Source organism: Mastigoproctus giganteus, chromosome 9 (assembly GCF_048544385.1).
Source record: "Mastigoproctus giganteus isolate SK-2022 chromosome 9, ASM4854438v1, whole genome shotgun sequence".
NCBI classification, from domain to species: domain Eukaryota; kingdom Metazoa; phylum Arthropoda; class Arachnida; order Uropygi; family Thelyphonidae; genus Mastigoproctus; species Mastigoproctus giganteus.
Window position 1 is genome coordinate 111,443,134 of NC_143583.1, and position 19,918 is coordinate 111,463,051.

A 19,918-nucleotide genomic window follows, 5' to 3' on the forward strand; every position below is an offset into this window, starting at 1 on the left:
TGTGGCTTCTCCTGATTGGTACCGGAAGTCCGGTCTTGGGATTGAGTGTTGGCTCATGAGATGGTTTAACAGATCAGTAAATTAACAAAGATTAGAGGAGTGAATTTTAAATAAGAGAAGTTTGGCATCTAATTACTCACCTTCGCGCCAGGGGTGGCAGTTGCAGTGGAATGTGTTATTTTTGATTGAACACGACCCATAAGTTCCACAAGGATTGGGGAAACACGGAGTAACTGCCAGCTCACAGTGAATCCCCGTATAGCCAGAGACGCAATCACAGTTATAACCGTTTGATGTCAAGTTGCAAATTCCGTGGTTGCCGCAAACTCTCATGTCACACCACGTCAGTTGGCAGAACACACCTGTGGGATATTTTAACACAGAATTAAAATGCGGTTGCATATTTACGAAGAACTGCATCTTATTTTACGCCATCCTAAAACAATTAGAAAACAACAGATATTACAAAACAATGAGGAAACAACAGCTAACAGGCTGTTCTTGAACTTCTAACCAGAGGGCCTAAAAAGGCTTCTTCCCACCTTCCCCCACCCTGCCAAAAAAAAAACATTACCCAGTCCACTGCAATTATCATCAGAATAGGCACTGTTTTGTATCGATTGTATTCTTATTTATTTATTTATTATTATTTTTTTTTGCCACACATTTGTCGGCATAGTATGGGGTAGTTAAAAATGAAATGAGACTTTGTTAAGACTGGTCAATCGCAAAATTCCTAGCACTACATAAGCAGGAGTTGATGATGTGAAGTTGGAAGTGTCAACTTGGAAGTAAGCTAGGTGTTCATTCCATTCAGGGTCGGAGAAGCAGCAAGTTCTGTAGGAATTGAGCCTGGCCTGCAGGTTGCGTTTTGAGGTGTCTCTGGATACTGGCCTATAAGGTGGATACATTTAAAATGAATAAATGTTTCAATCTTCTTTCGCAACGCACAGTGTCGCTTTTCAATTTCAATCATGTCGCTTGCGAAATAAAATGAGAATTTAAATATTCACCAGTCTTTGAAAAACAAACGCATCTCTTATGTTAATATTTCTAACCGAATAGCTCATGTTTTCATGATTAATAACATTCACTATTTCCTCTTAACGAATCTTATCAAGGGATAGCTTAGAGCAAATGTTAGAATCTTACTAGAAAAATACTGCACGATACGACACAATTTATTCAGCGACAAAAGTATCGGCTTCACAGAAAGTGAAATGACTGAGAAATTTTTTTTTGAACAGAAAAAGCCACTTAGAATTAATACTATATTATGTAAATATTGGAATCTTCAAGAACCAATCAAGGCACTTGCTTTCTGCCGATCTTGCTCTGGAGTGTTACTTCTCTAAATAGATATTTCGTGTAGATTTACAAGAAAAATAGGTTATACTCCAGAACATGGGTACCATTTTGCGAGCGTGGCTTCTTTTCAGTCTGGGATAGATCAAAATGAACCCGTCTCGAATTAGTGCTCAAACTAACATAACCTTTGTTCACTAGCCAAAAATGAAAGTCCATTAAAAAAACCACACTTCTTTAGCTTGAATCCGTCCCGGGTTGTAACCGTGTTCTGGAGTATAACCGAAAAATAATATCTGTTATTCCATAAATTAATTTAATTTGGGTGTATGTTATTGAAGTATATTCCGGTGGAACACTAATTTGTTTTTCTGATATTTAAATCATTTTTCAGCGCAGGTATATGAGAAGGAATATTTTGCAATTGACTTTACAATTACGATACTTGCCTGTATAATATTCAACACACCGACAGACGAACTTATTGGCTTCTACCACACACAGTCCGTTGTTGAGACATGGATTTGGATAACATGAGTCCAAGGACACGGAGCTCATTAACCCTAAAGTAGTATTGATAAAGAATTCATCTGAAAAGAGTACGAAAAAAAAAATCAACTTTTTGTGAAACAATTTATTTTAAAATTATATGACAGTTTTAAATTACTTTATTTATTAACTTTCAATTTGTGTAATGAAAAATATACATTATGGACGAACAACGGTCAATCTTGTTTGGGAATTTCGCTTTGCAAAGCGAAAAGTACGCGAAATTTTTCAATGCAAAGAGGAACAAAAAAAATTCTTCTTCTAACGTCCCTACGTTTTTTTTTTTTTTTTTTTTTTTTTTTAATTATTATCAATGCTAATATATATCTGTATGCACTGAGTTGGCTTTGAATTAGAACATCCATCTAATATCTCGTGAGGTACCTTTTTTCCGTAATACAGCCGTACACGTTTTGGCATGGACTCCAAGGTGTTGGACAGTGTCCTGTAGTAGTGCTACCCACGCATTGCGCAATGTGTCCAGTAATGCCCGCACAACGTTTGGTAGATGATCGTAGCATCTAATATCCTCTTTATTCAGTAAGTCCCAAACACGCTCAACTGAGTTGGGCGGCCATGGGAAGACGGAGAATTCCTTGTCATGTTCCCGAAACCAATTGGTAACCTATCAGGTTTTATGGCATGGCGCGTTTTTGTCTTGTTGACATACCCTGGGGTTGTCTGGATAAACTGTCATCGTAAAGAGGTGTACTTGGTAGGCATTCCCATCGAGCTGTTGATTAAACGGTGATCAGAGGATCCAGGGCAAGCTACCAAAACAGTCTCCAAACCATAACACTGCCGTATTCAGCCTCCCGAACACCACAGTGAACCTAGGTGCCATGGCCCAATGTTGCTTTCTCCAAATGCGATACGGGGATTCATCAGATACGAGATTCGTTAGATTTCCAATTGTTAGTAGTCTAGTGTTGGCGCTAAGGCGCCTATGCAATGCACTGTTTCATGTGTCTTATAATGGGCATGGGTACCTGTGATGGCCATCAACTGCCATAGCCTATACGGGCTAATGACCTGCTTATAGTCCAGTGGATATTGGTCTTCCTATTCCTAAGTTGTACTGAGTGGTTAGCTGGGTCACTGTGCTCCATCGCTGCTCTGTTACGTTGCGAAACACGCGTCGCTGTCCCACATGTGCTGGTTGTTCGCTGTTGAGCCAGTCACTTTAGACTCGTGACACCATAGTACTTACCGGAGTACTTAATCATGGTGGTTCTTGTCGAGACACTGGCACCTGCACGTCTTGTCCCCACAATCACTCCAAGTTCGAAAGCTCTTGGCGCCGACCCATTCTTCCTCGCAGACACTCAAAAACTGATCGCCACGTGTACCAATTACAATCTTGTATCAGCTGTTCCTCACATGGAGCGTTCACCAGCGTCATAGACCGGTCCATTGCTACACAAGAGGATGTTGCGAATGCAAAGCCAACTCAGTATATATATATAATGTGAATTAAAATATATGATATATGAATTTATATATCGTATACGAATTTTATATGAATTTTTATATGAATTATTTTCATATATGATTATATATGCGATACCGGGTTATTATATATCGCATATATATATGTGCGATATATAATATTATATAATATTATTATATCGCATATTATATATCGCATATATATATATATGATTATATATAATCATATATGATTATATATGAATTAAAATCAATTCACAGCTCGCTTTTACATACGGAATAAGATACTGGTTGATGTGCATATAAAATTTAAATTAAGGACATAACAACATTCTAATAAACTTGCAAAAATATATATTGCGATTGCATAATGTTTAATTAAATAATGGCATTAGAGATCATAAATAGGAAGATTTTATGATAGAAATTAATACTATATTTTTGAAACCATATTAGTAGAATATGTTTGCATATATATATATATATATATAAAGACATGAAAATACATTAACAAAAAGGCAAATATCTCTGTGCAGCCAGGTCTAGGGAGGTTTACAGTGAAAAAATATATAATAAAAAGCAAAATGAATTCATCATCCTTGAATATTGAAACAGTCACAAGTTATATAATTCATTCAAATTTAAGATAGTACATCCTTAGACTTGTCGGTTCCAGTAGCAGCCTATTCATCAAGTTCATTCTTGATGAATAGTCTGCCGCATTCGCCAAAAAATTATCCGGTTTTCGAATCCTCTTCAACACAGGAACCATCTTGATTTAAGCCCAAATGGAATTCTCCATGCTGAAAGCAGCAGAAGAGAAGATCCATCAACTCGATTGGTTAGATGGCTCATCAACCACCCTGTTGCTTTAATTTTCATGGCACTCAGGCTCAGCAAATTTTTAACTGTTCACATAAATTGTGCCGTAAAAAACAGGATAAAGTTTCGACTTGTAATTTAATCACTTCAGACAAAAGTGTTCTATTGCAAAAATTAACTTAATGGAAGAAACAGCAGCAGAAGACCATATAATGGATCCATACTTCAATACCGAATTTATATAAAGGTTAAAATGTTCGGAACAATCCTGAAATCGGAGAAACCATATCTAAAATACAAAGCCAAAATCTTCAGGATCGTTAACCAAAGTTGTAGAACATGAAGAGAAAGGAATGATTTACAATTCAAATGGATTTTCAGAAAATTTAATCGAATCAGAAGGAAGAATATTCGGATAATTAGTCTGAATGTTCAAGCTATCACAGCAAGAAAATAAACAAAATTTATCTTCTTTAGATACTAACATTTTGTTGAATTTGCAGACAAACGAAAATTATACAAATATTCCGGAAATGAATTAATTTGCATATTTTCCACATCAGAAAACTGCAAATGATAAAAAAAAAAGATAGACAGAAAAGAAAAGATTCAAACCTATCGGATAAAAGTTTTCTGCTGTTTGTAAATAAAAAAAGTCAGTAATACAAATAAATTTTCCAATAACAAAAACATATACAAATATAAATAGACTTAATGTAGTATTTATTGATATTTCAGATTGAAATATTAATAAATACTACATGGTATTTATTGATATTTAATCTTATTGATGTTTTATAATCCACAGACAACTTCCCATTACAATTTTTATGATTAACCAAGTCAAATACGAAAGATATGAGATGGTTGAGATGAGAGTAATCCATAATGTAGGAAATAAGTTGAGAAGAAACACAATGAAGAATCAATATCTCTAATAAATTTTTTCGAGCATTTTGAACAAAGGGTGATGTAATGAAAATGGCCTAAAATCATTTACAGAGGTTGGAAAAGCAAATTTGGGAACTAGTACAATACGATATTTCTTCAACTGCCATTCCAGATACAAAACTTCAAACAGTTTCAGTATGGCATTTAAGAGTTTGCAATTTCTTTTTAAAATGAAAACTCACCAAGCCAGTTTCTCCTTTTAAGAGGAGTCTGACAAATTGATGACAACTTGCAGGATGATAATCTATATTGCTCTTCCACAGTTCAAACAGATGAATAAATTAACAGCGATTTAATTCTAAATAAATTAGAGTTGTTTCTTACCTTTCACGACCACATATGGAATTCGATAAGTTGGCGACATATTTGCGTGATGAAGCGTCCAGGAACGAATGTAGAGGATGTTCAAAGTCGACCAAACTGAAGAGTCTCCAGAATTTGAATGTCCACTGCAAGAATGCCAAAGCTCGACACCAATGTACTTGTCTTCTACCGCCAAGTTTCCATAGGAGCAATTATCTGCCGTCCCCTCAAGAGAACCAGGGATCTTCACGCCCACTCTATGTCCTACAGGTGCTACAATTCGGTGTGTGTAACTAATTCCCTCTGGTGGTACATTAGGATAATCGACGCTGGTGATTACACCGCTTGCACTTTCAGGTAGCAGTAGAGTGGACAGAAGAGAAGTGCCTTCCCCTGCAGGAATATTGAGAAAACATTAAGTACCACATGAAGTATTCGAAACAATACTACTGGATACGTCCAGAGTTGGTTACTCAAGATTGCTCTAATTTTCTATTAATGAGAAAATCTGCTAGCTGAAGTATGGTAGTGTTGTTCTTTTACCATTAGGTGGCGTTCTTGATTAATAATGTAACTTCAAACTGATTTCAATACCATAAATTAGTTTAAAGCAAGTTTACTGTAATAATTTCGTGGACATTTTATTTTGATTTATTTTATTTATTGCAAAAATTAAGTGGTTGCTAGATGTACCGCCCGAGTTGCATTGACTGGTTACACTTGGTTTCTATTCTGCAACCAATCAGATTTAATTGGGTTAGCAAAACACTATGCATATATATATATTTGAAGACGTTTAAGTGATCTGAATCTTAGACAGTGTTGTAGCAATGCACATAGGCATTCTAATCACTCACAAAAACCTCAGCACGGAGGGAGGGAGAGAATCACCCGAATAAACTGATTTCAATCACTGTTTGTTTGTTTTGTCGCCAAAGGCGAAAAAACAATTTCCTGTATTGACATCAAATATTTTAATCGACTTATTTAACCTCTTTTTACTCCTTTATACAGAGAATTGCTACATGTTTTGCGTAGCAATACAACGGACACGATAATGGTAGATGTTTCAAAACATTATTAATTAGGGTTTTTATATATATTCTTTATTATATAGCATTAGCATAGGCATACGATGCAAGAAAGCAAGCTTATGCAGCATCAGCCAAAAAAAAAAAAAAAAAAACACGCTTCCATTTCACTCCCCCGTTCGTTCGTTCCAAGTACCTGTCCAGCTTAGCTTTAAATTTATTTAGGTTATAAACTCAACTTCCACAACAAAAGATGGAAGTCTGTTCCACCAACCAACCACCCGCTGGCGAAAGCCAAACTTCCGCACATCTATCCCACATCTCACTTTTCTCAATTTGAATTTATGCCCTCTCAAATGATGATTCTGAGCAAGAGGAAGAATTCGATCAGCATTGAGAATGCTCAAACCATTCAAGGCTTTATACACCTCAATCAGATCACCTCGCAGGTGCCTAGTTTCCAGACACTGTAATTTGCAAAATTTAAGCCTTTCTTCGTAAGAGCAACCCTTTGTTCCATTCACTAATCTTGTTGCTCTTCTCTGTACTCGTTCCAACAGCTCTAGATCCTTCTTAAAATGAGGCCTCCAGACCTGTATATTGCCTTATATAAGGGGATAATCACCTCCTTATCCCTACTAGGAAAATTCCTGTATATCATTGACACTATGAGCTACTCTTGCAGACCAGACCGTCTGCACTGCTCAGAAAACTTCATATCTGCCTGCACAATTACCTCCAAGTCCTTTTCGTTCTCTACCACTGTCAGTGTAGTACCACAGAGTCGATACGTCACTCTGGGGTTGCTGCTTCCCATATGTAGTATTTTACATTTCTCAATGTTAAACTTCATTTGCCACCTCTCAGCCCATCTGCTCAACTTTTCTAGATCCTGTTGCAGCAGCGTACTGTCATTAGTGTCCTTAACAACTTGGCAACCTTCGTATCGCCTGCAAACTTGGATATTAAGCTTGATATGCCATCATCAATATCATTTATAAATACAGAAAACAACAATGGACCCAATACTGAACCCTGAGGGACTCCACTAATAACATTAGTCCACGATGAGCAGTGTCCATTGATTACCACACTGTCTTCTCCCACTCAACCATCCCTTTATCCATAGCAGCAATTTGCCTCCAATGCCACACTGCTCCAATTTGTGCAGCAGTCTTCCAATATGTAACAGTATCAAAGGCCTTTCTAAGATCCAAATATATGATATCAAAGTTATTCCCTGCATCCAGTTCCTTTGTGACCACATCATAGTATCCAATCAAATTGATTGGTCAGGCACGACTTTCCCTTAACAAAACCATGCTGTGTCCGAGCTATAACTGAAGTCTCGTCTAGATGATCCTGCCGTGCTTCTTTAACCAGTGCCTCCATTAATTTTCCTGGAACAGAACTTAAACTAACAGGTCTATAATTACTTGTGTTGCCATTTGATCCTCCTTTGTGAATTGGGGTCACAGTTGCATATCTCCAGTCCATGGATACCTCCCCTGAGTCTAAAGAAGCTTTCATAATCATGGCTAAGGGTTTGTTTACTTCGTTTGCTGCCTCCTTTAATATAACTGGATAGATTCCATCCACCCTGGGTGCCTTTTTTATGTTTATCTTCAACAATTTCTCCTCCACTTTGCTCTCAGTTATTACAAAATCATCCAGCTCACTGCCAGAGTTTAACTCACCTCTGGCATTCCCTTCCCTGAATAACTCCCCATGGGTGAATGTAGATGCAAAATACTCATTTAGTTTGTTAGCCACCTGAGCAGGATCATCAACAGTTGAACCATCAATATCCAGTGGACCAATCTGATTCATCGCCTTCCTTCTAGAGTTTACATAAGTAAAGAACTCTTTGTTTTTTTTTTTTTTCTTTGCATCCTTTGCCAAGGATTTCTCATAATCTGCCTTTGCCTGCCTAATCTCCTTTGTGACTTGCTTACAGACCAGCTTATATCTATCATAGCTTCCATGTCACCCATTAATTTATATGTATCCCATGCATTTTTCTTCTCTGCCACATGTCTCATTAGTTCATCTGACATCCATTTAGGCCTAAACCTTGAACAATATTTCTTAGTTGGTATGTAAAGACTAGTAGCTTCCAAGATAAGTTCTTTGAATGCTTCCCATTTTGAATTTGCTGTTGGTAACATCATCAGTTGGTCCCACTGTATAGAATTTAAATACTGTCTCAGACCATTGTAGTCGCCTTTACGAAAGCAATAACCCTTCCCTTTACCCCTAATGGTAGTTACCTCTTTGAGTAAATCCCACTTCAGCACACTGTGATTACTGCCACCTAGTGGCTTATTTATCTGCAGATTCTTAATGCAAGAAAAATCACTACTGATAATCAGATCAAGAGTATTACTCCCTCTACTTGCCTCCCGAACATGCTGAAGTAGAAAACAATCATCCAATAGATTCTCATTTTTGTTCCGTGTCTTTACAGTTTGTATAATAAATAATCCGATTGTGTTATGTCGCTAATATTCCCTTCCTCCTGTCGAGTTTCTTCAAATGAAAAGAGCTGTAGGGAAAATAGCCTTACCATCCCGTCTACCTTTATTTGGAAAATATTTGCAGAAATCAACTAACAAGCTATTTATGCTTATCGTCGTTCAGTACTGAGAACTTATGTACCAAAAATCGAATGTAATTGAAAGAAATTGGAATAACCACGCTCAAGTTTCGTATTAACATGAAGAAAGACCTGGATGGAAGATGAAATATAAGACCTGGATGGACGTATCTGAAGAAAGAGAACCCCTGCATTCAAACCACGACTCGGCCCACTGTGCAGACGCTGGAAAGTATTTTCCTGTACTCCATGCAGGTTTTGGGAATAATAAATTTGGTTAAAATAAATTGTGCGCAAATAAATATTTGACTTTATCTGTGTCCTGATAAGTGCTTCCAGATATTATAGTGTAAATTAATCCAACGCATTCTCTTTGCTTATAACATAGATTTACTCGAGGCAACAGAAGCATGCTAAAAGCAAGTTACGCTCCATAACATCATTAGTAACTATTCTGGAAAGTGGTTGGAGAAGAAAAGATTGTGCTTAAGGATAGGTTTGTTACTCTTGTGAAACTCATTTATCGAAAAGAGAATAATGCAACCAAAGCATTGCGAGAATATCGGCACATGAACTAGTTGTGAAGAAAAGCACTTTGTGCTAATGCGGTTAGAAACAAGACTTTTGGCTGTGCAGCCCAGTGAGATCATAAATCAACAGATAATATCGTTTCTCGGGATGTTACTTTCCCAGTGAAGGAGCAAGAGGTGTAAGATGCCGACGGAAGCAGTAGTGCGCGAATTTGTAAAGAGGCTTGGTGTGCCAAGAGAAATATGAGGACCGCTTGAAAAGAAGGGTAATAGATGCTTTCAGTTGCCCTTACCAATAGTGAAATATTACACGGATAAGGGCGCACATGTAAGTAACGTTTCTTTTCATCTTATTACAGGACGCTGTAATAAGATGAAAAGAAACTTTTTTATTACTATTCATTAACCATAAACAGATTCAATGAATTAATAATGAAACCTGTATACAGGGTGTTTCAGTTAAACGTTTCAGAACTTCTAAGAGGGGTAGGGTACATCCTGACAACTCGAAATCATATAGCAATGTGGGGTCGGAAATGCTTTCCTGAAGCGGTGTTGTACACAGAAGCACCATAAAGAAAAGAGACCGTAAGTGAGAAATCGTTTTAATAATACATGAAAAGAAGCAAAAGGTACATAGATTAAAGTAAGTGTTCGAAGTTTCTTCCACGGGCTACAATGCACGCCTCACATCTCCGACGCATGGACATCCGAACATTCTGGAATACTCCAGGCGAATTTCGAATTTCTTCGGCAGCTACTGCGATTCTTGCAACCAGCTCCTCAGCATTGTCAACAGGGTGTCATAAACTAGCGATTTCATATGACCCCAGAAATAAAAATCAAGACATGATAGGTCGGGTGACCGAGCAGGCCAACGCACGGGACCACCACGTCCGATCCACTGTTGACCAAATGTGACATCCAGGTAGTTACGAACATCTCCGCTATAATGGGCAGGGGCTCCATCGTGTTGGAACCACATTGTCTGTTGCGTCGATGCAGAAATCTGTTCATCTCTCAAAAGTTGTGGCAATACTTGCTGCAGAAAGATCAAGTATATAGGTCCGGTTAGACGACACGGTAACAGGTAAGGTCCGATGAGGTGATCTCCCATAATACCGGCCCATACATTGACCGAAAATCGAATCTGTGCTGCACGACATCGCACGACGACTTCTGTGCACAATACCGCTTCAGGAAAGCATTTCCGACCCCACATTGCTATATGATTTCCAGTTGTCAGGATGTACCCTACCCCTCTTAGAAGTTCTGAAACGTTTAACTAAAACACCCTGTATAGATTCGACAATTAATTGACTACCTACAGCTAGTTTGACTCTAACTAAACAATATCAAGTCACTCCACATGACAAAAACGAAGGAGTTAAAAGAATGACATCCAAGTTGTTGACGGTGAGAGAATTCGGAAAGTTTTATCACACGCAGACCTGAGGCTAGTGTGGGACGAAGCCCCAACTTGCAGACTACGTTTCATAAAGATAAAGAAGACTTACTGAATTCTGTGCCATCCATCAAGAACTCGTAGGCTACCACAGTATTAAGCTGATCGATCAATACCTCGAGAGTTGTGGAATTCTCCAAAATGTGGACTTCCACACCTACCTTTCATCATAACAAATTTCCAAAGATAGAATATTGAACTCTGGTGTGGTTAAACTTTTGGGAGGAAGCCCATTCACCATCGCTCCTAGTCAATTTAGGAGGACTTCCTGAATGTTCTCTGTAAAAACCCTTCCACGCTCGCTAATCTGCTAACTCACCGGACTACTGCCCCATACGTGGATTCCAAAAAATAAGAAAAAAGAAACAGCAAAATCAGCATCTCCCACGCATGTTGATATTTACCCACTTGGACTCCTTAAAAGGAATATTCCCAGGCAATATCAATCAACGTTTCAACACCTTATGCATTGATCCAAATACGTTCAAAGAAAAAGCTACAGATTTCGAATTCTGGATCAAATTGTCAGAATTATCGAATTAGAATTTAAATTAAGCCTGAGCTTAATTTAAATCAGCAGATTAGATTATAGTATGTAAATAATATAACGTAATATTATAATGTAAATATGAATTTCTATGTAAAACCTCTAAATTTCTATCTATGTAAATTATTTATGATTCAAATTGCGATTCAAATGTTATTATGAATCGTAATAACATTTGAATCACATTGTAATAACATTCAAACAGTAAATTGAATTTCTAAAGAACTAATACCAATTCTTATATATTTCTATTTCAATGTATTCAATTTCATTAATAATTTGAAGATCTCCAGACTTTATATAAAATTGTATCCTGTAAATAACCAAGTATTTGTATACCTAGTCCACAGTCCGTAGAAGGCATGAACCTATGGTGAATAAACAGATAGGTAGTGGTAATAACTCACGAAGGATTCTGTTCAAAGATCAAAGGCCAACTACTGATATGGTTTGTTGATTGCGACTTTGCTTGCTTTCGTGCTTACCAGCTGATTTGCAGCTTATGCAGTTGCGCAAAAAAGTATCTTTGATAAGTAGATTATCGTGTGGTTTCTAATATCTTTTCTAAAATCGTTGTTTTCTCTTTGAATTGGTGTTGCAGTACGTTGCTACTCTCCCAACATAAGTGTGACGAAGCCGGTTCTTGCTTATCACCCTTTAATCCGCTAACGCCAGGCAGAGGTTTGGCATTTCTGTTGTACAGCCTCCTACATCTAGTGGAGTTCGAATCCCCACAAATGCAATCTACATTTTTCAACTATACGTTTTCTGCACAGTTCATCTAAGTAAGGAAGTTCACTGTTCGTTTAGGCGTGAGGATATTTTTGTACGAACTAGTAACGACACTAAAAACAGGAAACTATTCGTGCAGCCATACAATGAGCAAGCATAGAGAAGATATTCCCTCGATAGTTAAAGAACACTTTATACTACATTCGGTCTCATTCTTAGATACTGGTCTCGCCATTTCTTGCAAGCGTAGGGCCTTTTACGGCTTCATGTATTTTAAAATTTTGCTGACATATTGGCTTCTGCTAAGCCATGAAATAAGGGTAAGGTGAAGCCAGTGCAGTTTTCAGATGTATCCTTCCATTCAAATGCAGGCACGCATGTGTGTGTGTGTGAGAGTTTGAATGGAAGAAGAACGTGTGAAAAGTACTGCCGTATCTAATATGATGCAGAAGTCACGGGATTAGAATTATCAGGACAGAATGAATTAGAAAGAAACGGAGACCGAATGAAATGCATTCTACATTTCTTTATCTTCTCGGATTACATTTTCTTATTGCTTTTTTTAAAGATTTTTACTTTATATACGAGGTCAGTCAGGAAATTCTGAAACGGATGCACTGAAACAGCTTGGGATAAACACAAAATATATGGCGAAAATAGCATTTAATGATGCAGCATTAGGTCGTGTAACAACATGCTGATGTTTGCATAGGTTAAACATGAACGAACAGCTTGATTACTTGCTTAGATAGCGACACCTTTTTCAACAGCAACGTTTTCAACACCTATTATTACAGATGTTAAAAATGTAGCAGCCTGAAGAACTATCAATGACATAATTAAAAAAAAAAAAACTGTTATATTAGGACCACCCGAAAACGACCTCTTCTCTCCATAAAGCTATAAATTATGTGTTCTCTGTCGGACTGCCCGTTTTTCTGGATGAAAAACCAGAGTTTTTGGACGGGGAACCTTGCTATCAACGCCTGAGATCGATTAACTCAGCCACAGTTCGAAAAAAGCTCGCCCGTAAAAGTTTCTTGCGACAGGATTCGAACTCGAATCTTTTCCATGCCGTGTGGGAAGGCCGGTGATTATAACCACCGTGCTGCTCGCGCGGAATAAATGATGTAATAATCGCTTGCATATGATATATTCGTGATAACCGTCTTTTGAGAAAATTAGCGTGTTTCTAAACTGCATCAGCATATTCTACTGCTCATTAATTAAAATTGATATACCTGACTCCATCGTAATAATGTGCGTCCCCATACTGCATAGTTTTTAATTTAACATCTGTAGAGGGATGCTGCGTTTTTACGAAGAGGTGGCACACCTTCTCTATTTCCACTAATTTGGCCTCTAGTGATTTTTCGTTTTCTAAACTGAAAGCTGGCATTTTAAAGGAAAAAGCTTCACAACTGGAGGGATATTTTGAAAACAGGACGAGAACGAGCTGTTTTGAAAGAAGAGTTCCAAACATGCTTCAAAAAGTGGCAGCTTGCAGAAATAAGGTTATTCAGATGCGAGATTACTCAAAGGGTATTCATTCTGACAGCGTGTAAGTAATAATATTTATTTATGCGTTATTCAATTATTCTCAGATTTTCAAAAATCCCTCAGATTTTCAAAAATCACTTAAAGCCACATTCTTCTGGTTGGAAAATATCCGTACTTCAGTTATTAGGTCAAATTTATTATCAAAATACTTAGTTTATTTTATAGCAATAGTATTCTTCTTAACATGCGCACACAAACCTACGCACTCAAAGATACTTACAAGTTTGGAAGGTTGCATTGAATCCTCTGTGGTTCTTTTGGTGTCCCTGCTGAGAACGAAATACGAGCATCATATCTTCATCGTAAGACAAAACATTCATTCCATGAGCCACTTCCTCAGGATTTCCGCAGAGTTTGGTTTTCTTCTCTCCTCGGTTCTCCAGTATGATTTCCAAGTAGTCATCTATGCAGTCTCCTTTCACTCCACGAGCACCCACGTCGAAGTCAATAAACGTAAGAAGTACTTTTGACCGTAGGGGAACAATCAGTCGAGTCTTGCAATCAAGACCAGACAGATACATCAGAGGGTATCGAATACTGGATGTGTAACCTTTCTGGGTGACAATAATTTCTTGGTCAATACAGGTGGATATGTCCACAGCTTCCCAGGCTGCCATGAATCCAGAAGCAGAGATGGAAAAATCAGAGTGGAAGGTAAGAAAGGCTTCGTTTCTTTCAGACACAAAGTTCAGCCTGCAAGTGAAAATCACAGTAAGAAAACTTCGAAGATTCACGAAACGGTGGGATTAAACAATGTTAATTAATATCATGTAAAAACAAATGAAGTAGAATACAACGTTACTATTAATGTACAAAAAGCATATTTCATCATAAATGCTTTCAACACATTACGTCGAGGGTGTTGTTATTAGTCGAAAGAATTAATATATTTCTTAAACTTATGGTTTATTCGCCTGCTTCAAGAGACATGAAATTGCTCAATATATTTATTACTTGTAAAAGACCAGAAATAATCCAGAACTTAAGTTCCATTGCTTAATCCATTACTCTATTTCCAACTTTGGAAATACAGTTAACTCTTTAAAATCCAGCACCCTCGAAGAATGAGAGGAGCCAAATTTTAGAGATGCATGTCTACTGGTTTGGAGGTTTATTTAGGAGGGAAAAATGGCATATTTCAATAACATTAAACAAATTTACAATGAACTTATTTACATCTGCAACATTTATAATTACCATCTTGTCCTTTCATCTATTTTTGCGGGAAGCAGGATTTAAACTGCGTGGATAATTCAATGGTCTCAACTCTCACACGGAACAAACTTGACTTTGTAACGAGTTGCCTTGGAATTGCATTACTTTCAATAGACAGCTTTAAGCTGAATTACAACTTTGAAAATTCAGTATATCACTGCCATGCTGTATACGAAAAATATTTTCATATACAGCATGGCAATGAACAACTTCTTTACAACTGTTTTGTCTGCTTATTGCAGCTGGAGAACACCTGCTATACAGAGTGATTCACTACCAGTGCGATAAACTTGCAGGAGGTGCAGGGGGCACAAAGACGAATCGGAATCACATAGCAGTGCAGGGTCCGAAATGCCTTCGTCATGCGGTAGAGGACGTTGAACGAGAGGTCGCGTGAACAGCGATCCCACTGGAAGTCAGCATTTGCGAACAGGTCCCGAGGCAGTAGGATGGACGAATATTCAAACGTTGAACTGGCCGACATGCACCTCGCGTATGGAGCTGCGGACTGTAACGGGCGCGCCGCTCTGCGCTTGTACCAGGAACGTTTCCCGCACAGGCGTGCTCCTCATCATAAAATTTTCGCACGTGTGCACAGAAGGTTACGTGGGACTGGTTGTTTTACGAGAGGTACCATGAATCGAGAGCGAACGACAAGGACGCCAGACAATGAGGAGAATGTCCTACGTCTCGCAGAAGGCAATCCGAGTACGAGTACTCGAGCGATAGGCCAACGATTGGGTATTTCCCAATCCACTGTATGGAGGATACTGTCAACAAACGAAATCAGTTCATACCATCTGCAACGCGTCCAATCATTGGAGCCTGCAGATTATCCACTCCGGAGGACTTTTGCTACTTGGTTTCTTCAACAGAAACGGTTCGCAAATGCTGACTTCCAGCGGGATCGCTGTTCACGCGACCTCCCGTTCAACGTCCTCTACCGCATGACGAAGGCATTTCGGACCCTGCAATGCTATGTGATTCTGATTCGTCTTTGTGTCCCCTACACCTCCTGCAAGTTTGTCGCACTGGTAGTGAATCACCCTGTATAATTAGGGGCCAGTTAATCTTAAAGCTGTTTACTGCTGCCCTTGAGGAAGCTTACAGAAGATTAGACTGGTCGCAGAAAGGAGTCAATGTGAACGGACAGTACCTAAACCATTTACGATTTGCAGATGACATTGTGGTCATAAGCCACGATCCCAAAGAATTAGAGGAAAATCTTAATCAGTTATGCACAGTTAGTAAGGATTTTGGACTAAAGATGAATATGGATAAAACAAAAGTAATGATGAACAAGTATGCCACGGAAAGGGAAATAATGATTGAAGGAGCAGTAATTGAAAAGGTGGAGTCATATACTTATCTGGGACAAGTTATTAGCTGTAATAATGATAAATGGCTGGAAGTCAAGAGAAGAATAAATTTTGGATGGATAGCATTCAGGAAATATAGTCACATACTGAAGAGCAATATCCCAGTTTGTCTGAAACGTAAAATAATGAACCAATGTATACTCCCCACCATGACTTATGGAAGTGAAACTTGGGCACTCACCAAAAGAATGGAGGAGAAGCTGAGAACTACACAGCGAAGAATGGAACGAATTATACTGGGACTCAGACTGTTAGATAAGAAGAGAAACACATGGATTAGGCAGAAAACTGAAGTAAAGGACATTCTTATCAAAACTAAAGAACTAAAATGGTGTTGGGCAGGACACATAGCTCGAAGACATGATGACAGATGGACTAAGAAAATAACAGAATGGTACCCAAGAGGAGCTAGAAGAAAACCTGGAAGTCAAAGGCGGAGATGGATAAATGAAATTCATGAGTTTGTGGTTAGTATGTGGATGGCCAGTGCTCAAAACAGAAGGAACTGGAAAGTTGGTGGAGAGGCCTTCATCCTGTAGTGGATTGAAAATGGATGATGATGATAATCCTAAAACATGCTCTCATAGTAGTCAATCTTTTCAAAAATACGACCAATTAAACTTTTTGGCGAAGTCTTCTGTTTAAAAGTAGTGCAATATCAGGCAATTCGTTGCAAAGGCTAGTTTTTTCTGCTGTGAGAATTAAGACCATTGCATTATTCACCTGGCTGCAAAAAGCAGATTTAAGGACAAGATATTCCTGCAAATATAAAGAAAGAAATATCACTCGTTTTTACTTGGACTCTTACCAACAAATGCGATAGTTAATAAGAGTATCGGATTGCTTTCTTAACAATTCCGGACTGTAAAATATTGATTTTTTTTATTGTAAAGTGCCGGATTTTACAGAGTTTACTGTACTTGATAGTACATTGCAAGAATTGTATAGATTTTTTACATAACAAGACATAATAATTATATAGTTGTATTAAAGGCAGTACACCTCTTACATCAGTCTACTTGTTAATACTGTATATACATATTTTGTACATTTTAGTGCCACTTACCTGTCTAGTCCTCGCTCGTGTTCTCCACATAGCCTTGTGCCGACATCTTCTTGGCTACTCTGGATCAGAAGGTAATCATATAGACACTGTTCTTGCCACTCCAGATCGAGATGGCGAAAGTTGATGATTATTTTAGAAGATGATGGAGCCTGAATCCTCACTGTGTAGTGCAGATTGTTGATGTAATGGGAGGGATAATTCACTGACACCAAAGTTCCAGCCGTTTCCACTATGGTTCTGTTCAAGTTTTCAGGGAGAACTGTATAAAGAGACTGAAACACTAACTAGCTCTTCTACAAAAAATCATATAACTACAAGACTTAGATTATTACATTAAATGTATGAGCTAAATTTAACTTATTATTGCTTCCATGATACTTAAGGTATTTTCTCTTCAGAAGAAAGGAACGAGATGGTTTATTTTAAACTTTATTCACTCCTTTCCTCACAAGATTTTACATTTAGCTTTCATCAATACAGTTCATTAATTCCACATTTATAGAACACCCTGTATAACTTACAGGGTGTCTATAAATTATTCACCTGATTATTCACCTGGTACACTGGTCCTTTCTGGTGCAGGACAGTGACGGTTTCAAGAAACCGTCAATGTCCTGCACCAGAAAGGACCAGTGTACCTACAGATAAAGTTACGAAAATTTAGTTTACCCAAAGTCCTATAAAATCTATCCATCGGGCAAGCTTGCAGCTGCAAATACCGTGAGCAACAGTGCTCAGGGTGGTTTTCAAGAGATTTAAACTTTATGTTTAAGAAATGAAAATCATCCAGGAAATTAAGTCTCACAACAAACCACAACAAGAGAAATTCGCCGTTCACTTTCTCAATATAGACGAAGATGAGTACTTTTTGGCAAATGTCGTTTTTAGTGGTCAAGCGACATTCCACCTCTCTGGTAAAGTTACGACACAATTGTCGCATATGAAGATCTGAAAATCCCCACTCAGTTCGTGAACACGAGCGTGATAGTCCCATAGTAGATAGACGTATGGTGCGTATTGTCCTTCAGCCAGGTGATTGGGCTATTTTTTCCCACGAAACACTGTAAACTCCTCATGTTACCTAAATATGCTCGAGCTGTATGTGGAAAGATATGCAGCCGCATGTATTCTGTCAGCAAGATGGGGCACCACCGCACTGGAACTTGCATGTGACTGATTTCCTCAATAAAAAATTTCCTAATATGGAGCGCCCGAGATGGTCCCATTCCATGACCTCCTCGTTCCCCGGATATCACACCTATGGTTTTTTTTTTTTTTTTTGTATGGCCTACGTAAAGGATAAGGTGTATGCAAAAAAAAGTTAACAAGATCAATCCCCTCTTTTAAAGCTAAAATGAGTGTTAAACTCATTTTACTGCCTGTTCAATCTGGTCTTTTAACAGAGTTAAAAGACCGGATTGAACATGCAGTGATTTACATTTGTCAAGAGATACTTCAAAACACTTGGAATGAAATCGGCTACCTTATTCTGCACGGTTCCAAAGGGGCCCACGTGGAGGCTTACTGAAGTGCGGTTGTGTGATAAGAAATCCTTTCAGTTGCTTTATTCAGTGCAGCAAACCGTTTTACAATACCCATTACAACAAAATTTTAATCGAGCTTCATACTCAGGTGAATAATTATAGACACCTTGTATCCCTGTCTGTTATCACTTTATAGTTTTTTCATATACCAAACTGCGGTCTCTCCGTCATCCACGATTAGTCGCATACGAAAACATTTTCTGAAGATGACATTATTCTTTTTGGTTACTCTCCACGAGACTCCAGACCTACCCGAAACAATCTAGCATTGTGCAATTAACCGAGGTAGGCAAAAGAAGGATGAATCGACAGACCACTCCTTATTGAGACCATGCCGGACGATGGCTTATGGTTTGATGGGCACTGTCCTACATTTGTCCATGTTTAAATTATTATAAATAAGAAGACAAATTATACAGTGTTATGTTAACACTCGCTTCAATTCGAGATGAAGACATTAGAGTAGACAATGTTCCTATATCTCGTTTCTCCACAGTTCTACCCCACGTGTCACCGCTGATATGCATGCTTTGCTGTTTTACTCCATTAAACTACGCAGTTCTCCTTCGTGTCCATTCATCCTTCCTGTTTTCTGGAAATTCCTACTTATGTATTCCCCACAGATTTCACTATATTCTTCAAAAATCTAAATCTAATGTCAACAAGAAATGCACCTTCAAAATGCTACTGATTCATTAAACTACCAAGACTTAAAACTATCATAAAAATCAATTAGGTTTACGGACATAATAATAATTAATTTTTATGATCCTGGATAACAAGTTCCTCAAGGGCCTTTCATCTATCAGGCCAGCCGTAGAAGATTTTATACAGTTTCGATCAAATCTCCCCCGAGATGTTATTTCATCAGAAA

At 38.1% G+C, this 19,918-nt stretch overlaps 1 protein-coding gene across 1 annotated transcript in view; it reads right to left on the reverse strand.

Moving 5' to 3' along the window:
- The window catches only part of LOC150080643 (uncharacterized), a 131,013-nt gene that overhangs the window by 22,273 nt on the left and 88,822 nt on the right, over window positions 1–19,918 (reverse strand). Inside the window, exons 11-15 of the mRNA XM_090381258.1 lie at window positions 17,501–17,759; window positions 14,061–14,533; window positions 5,401–5,772; window positions 1,755–1,895; window positions 141–362 (exon numbers count right to left, since the gene is read on the reverse strand). Coding sequence (XP_090237384.1) covers window positions 141–362; window positions 1,755–1,895; window positions 5,401–5,772; window positions 14,061–14,533; window positions 17,501–17,759 — 1,467 coding nt within the window. The remainder of the gene's footprint in view (window positions 1–140; window positions 363–1,754; window positions 1,896–5,400; window positions 5,773–14,060; window positions 14,534–17,500; window positions 17,760–19,918) is intronic.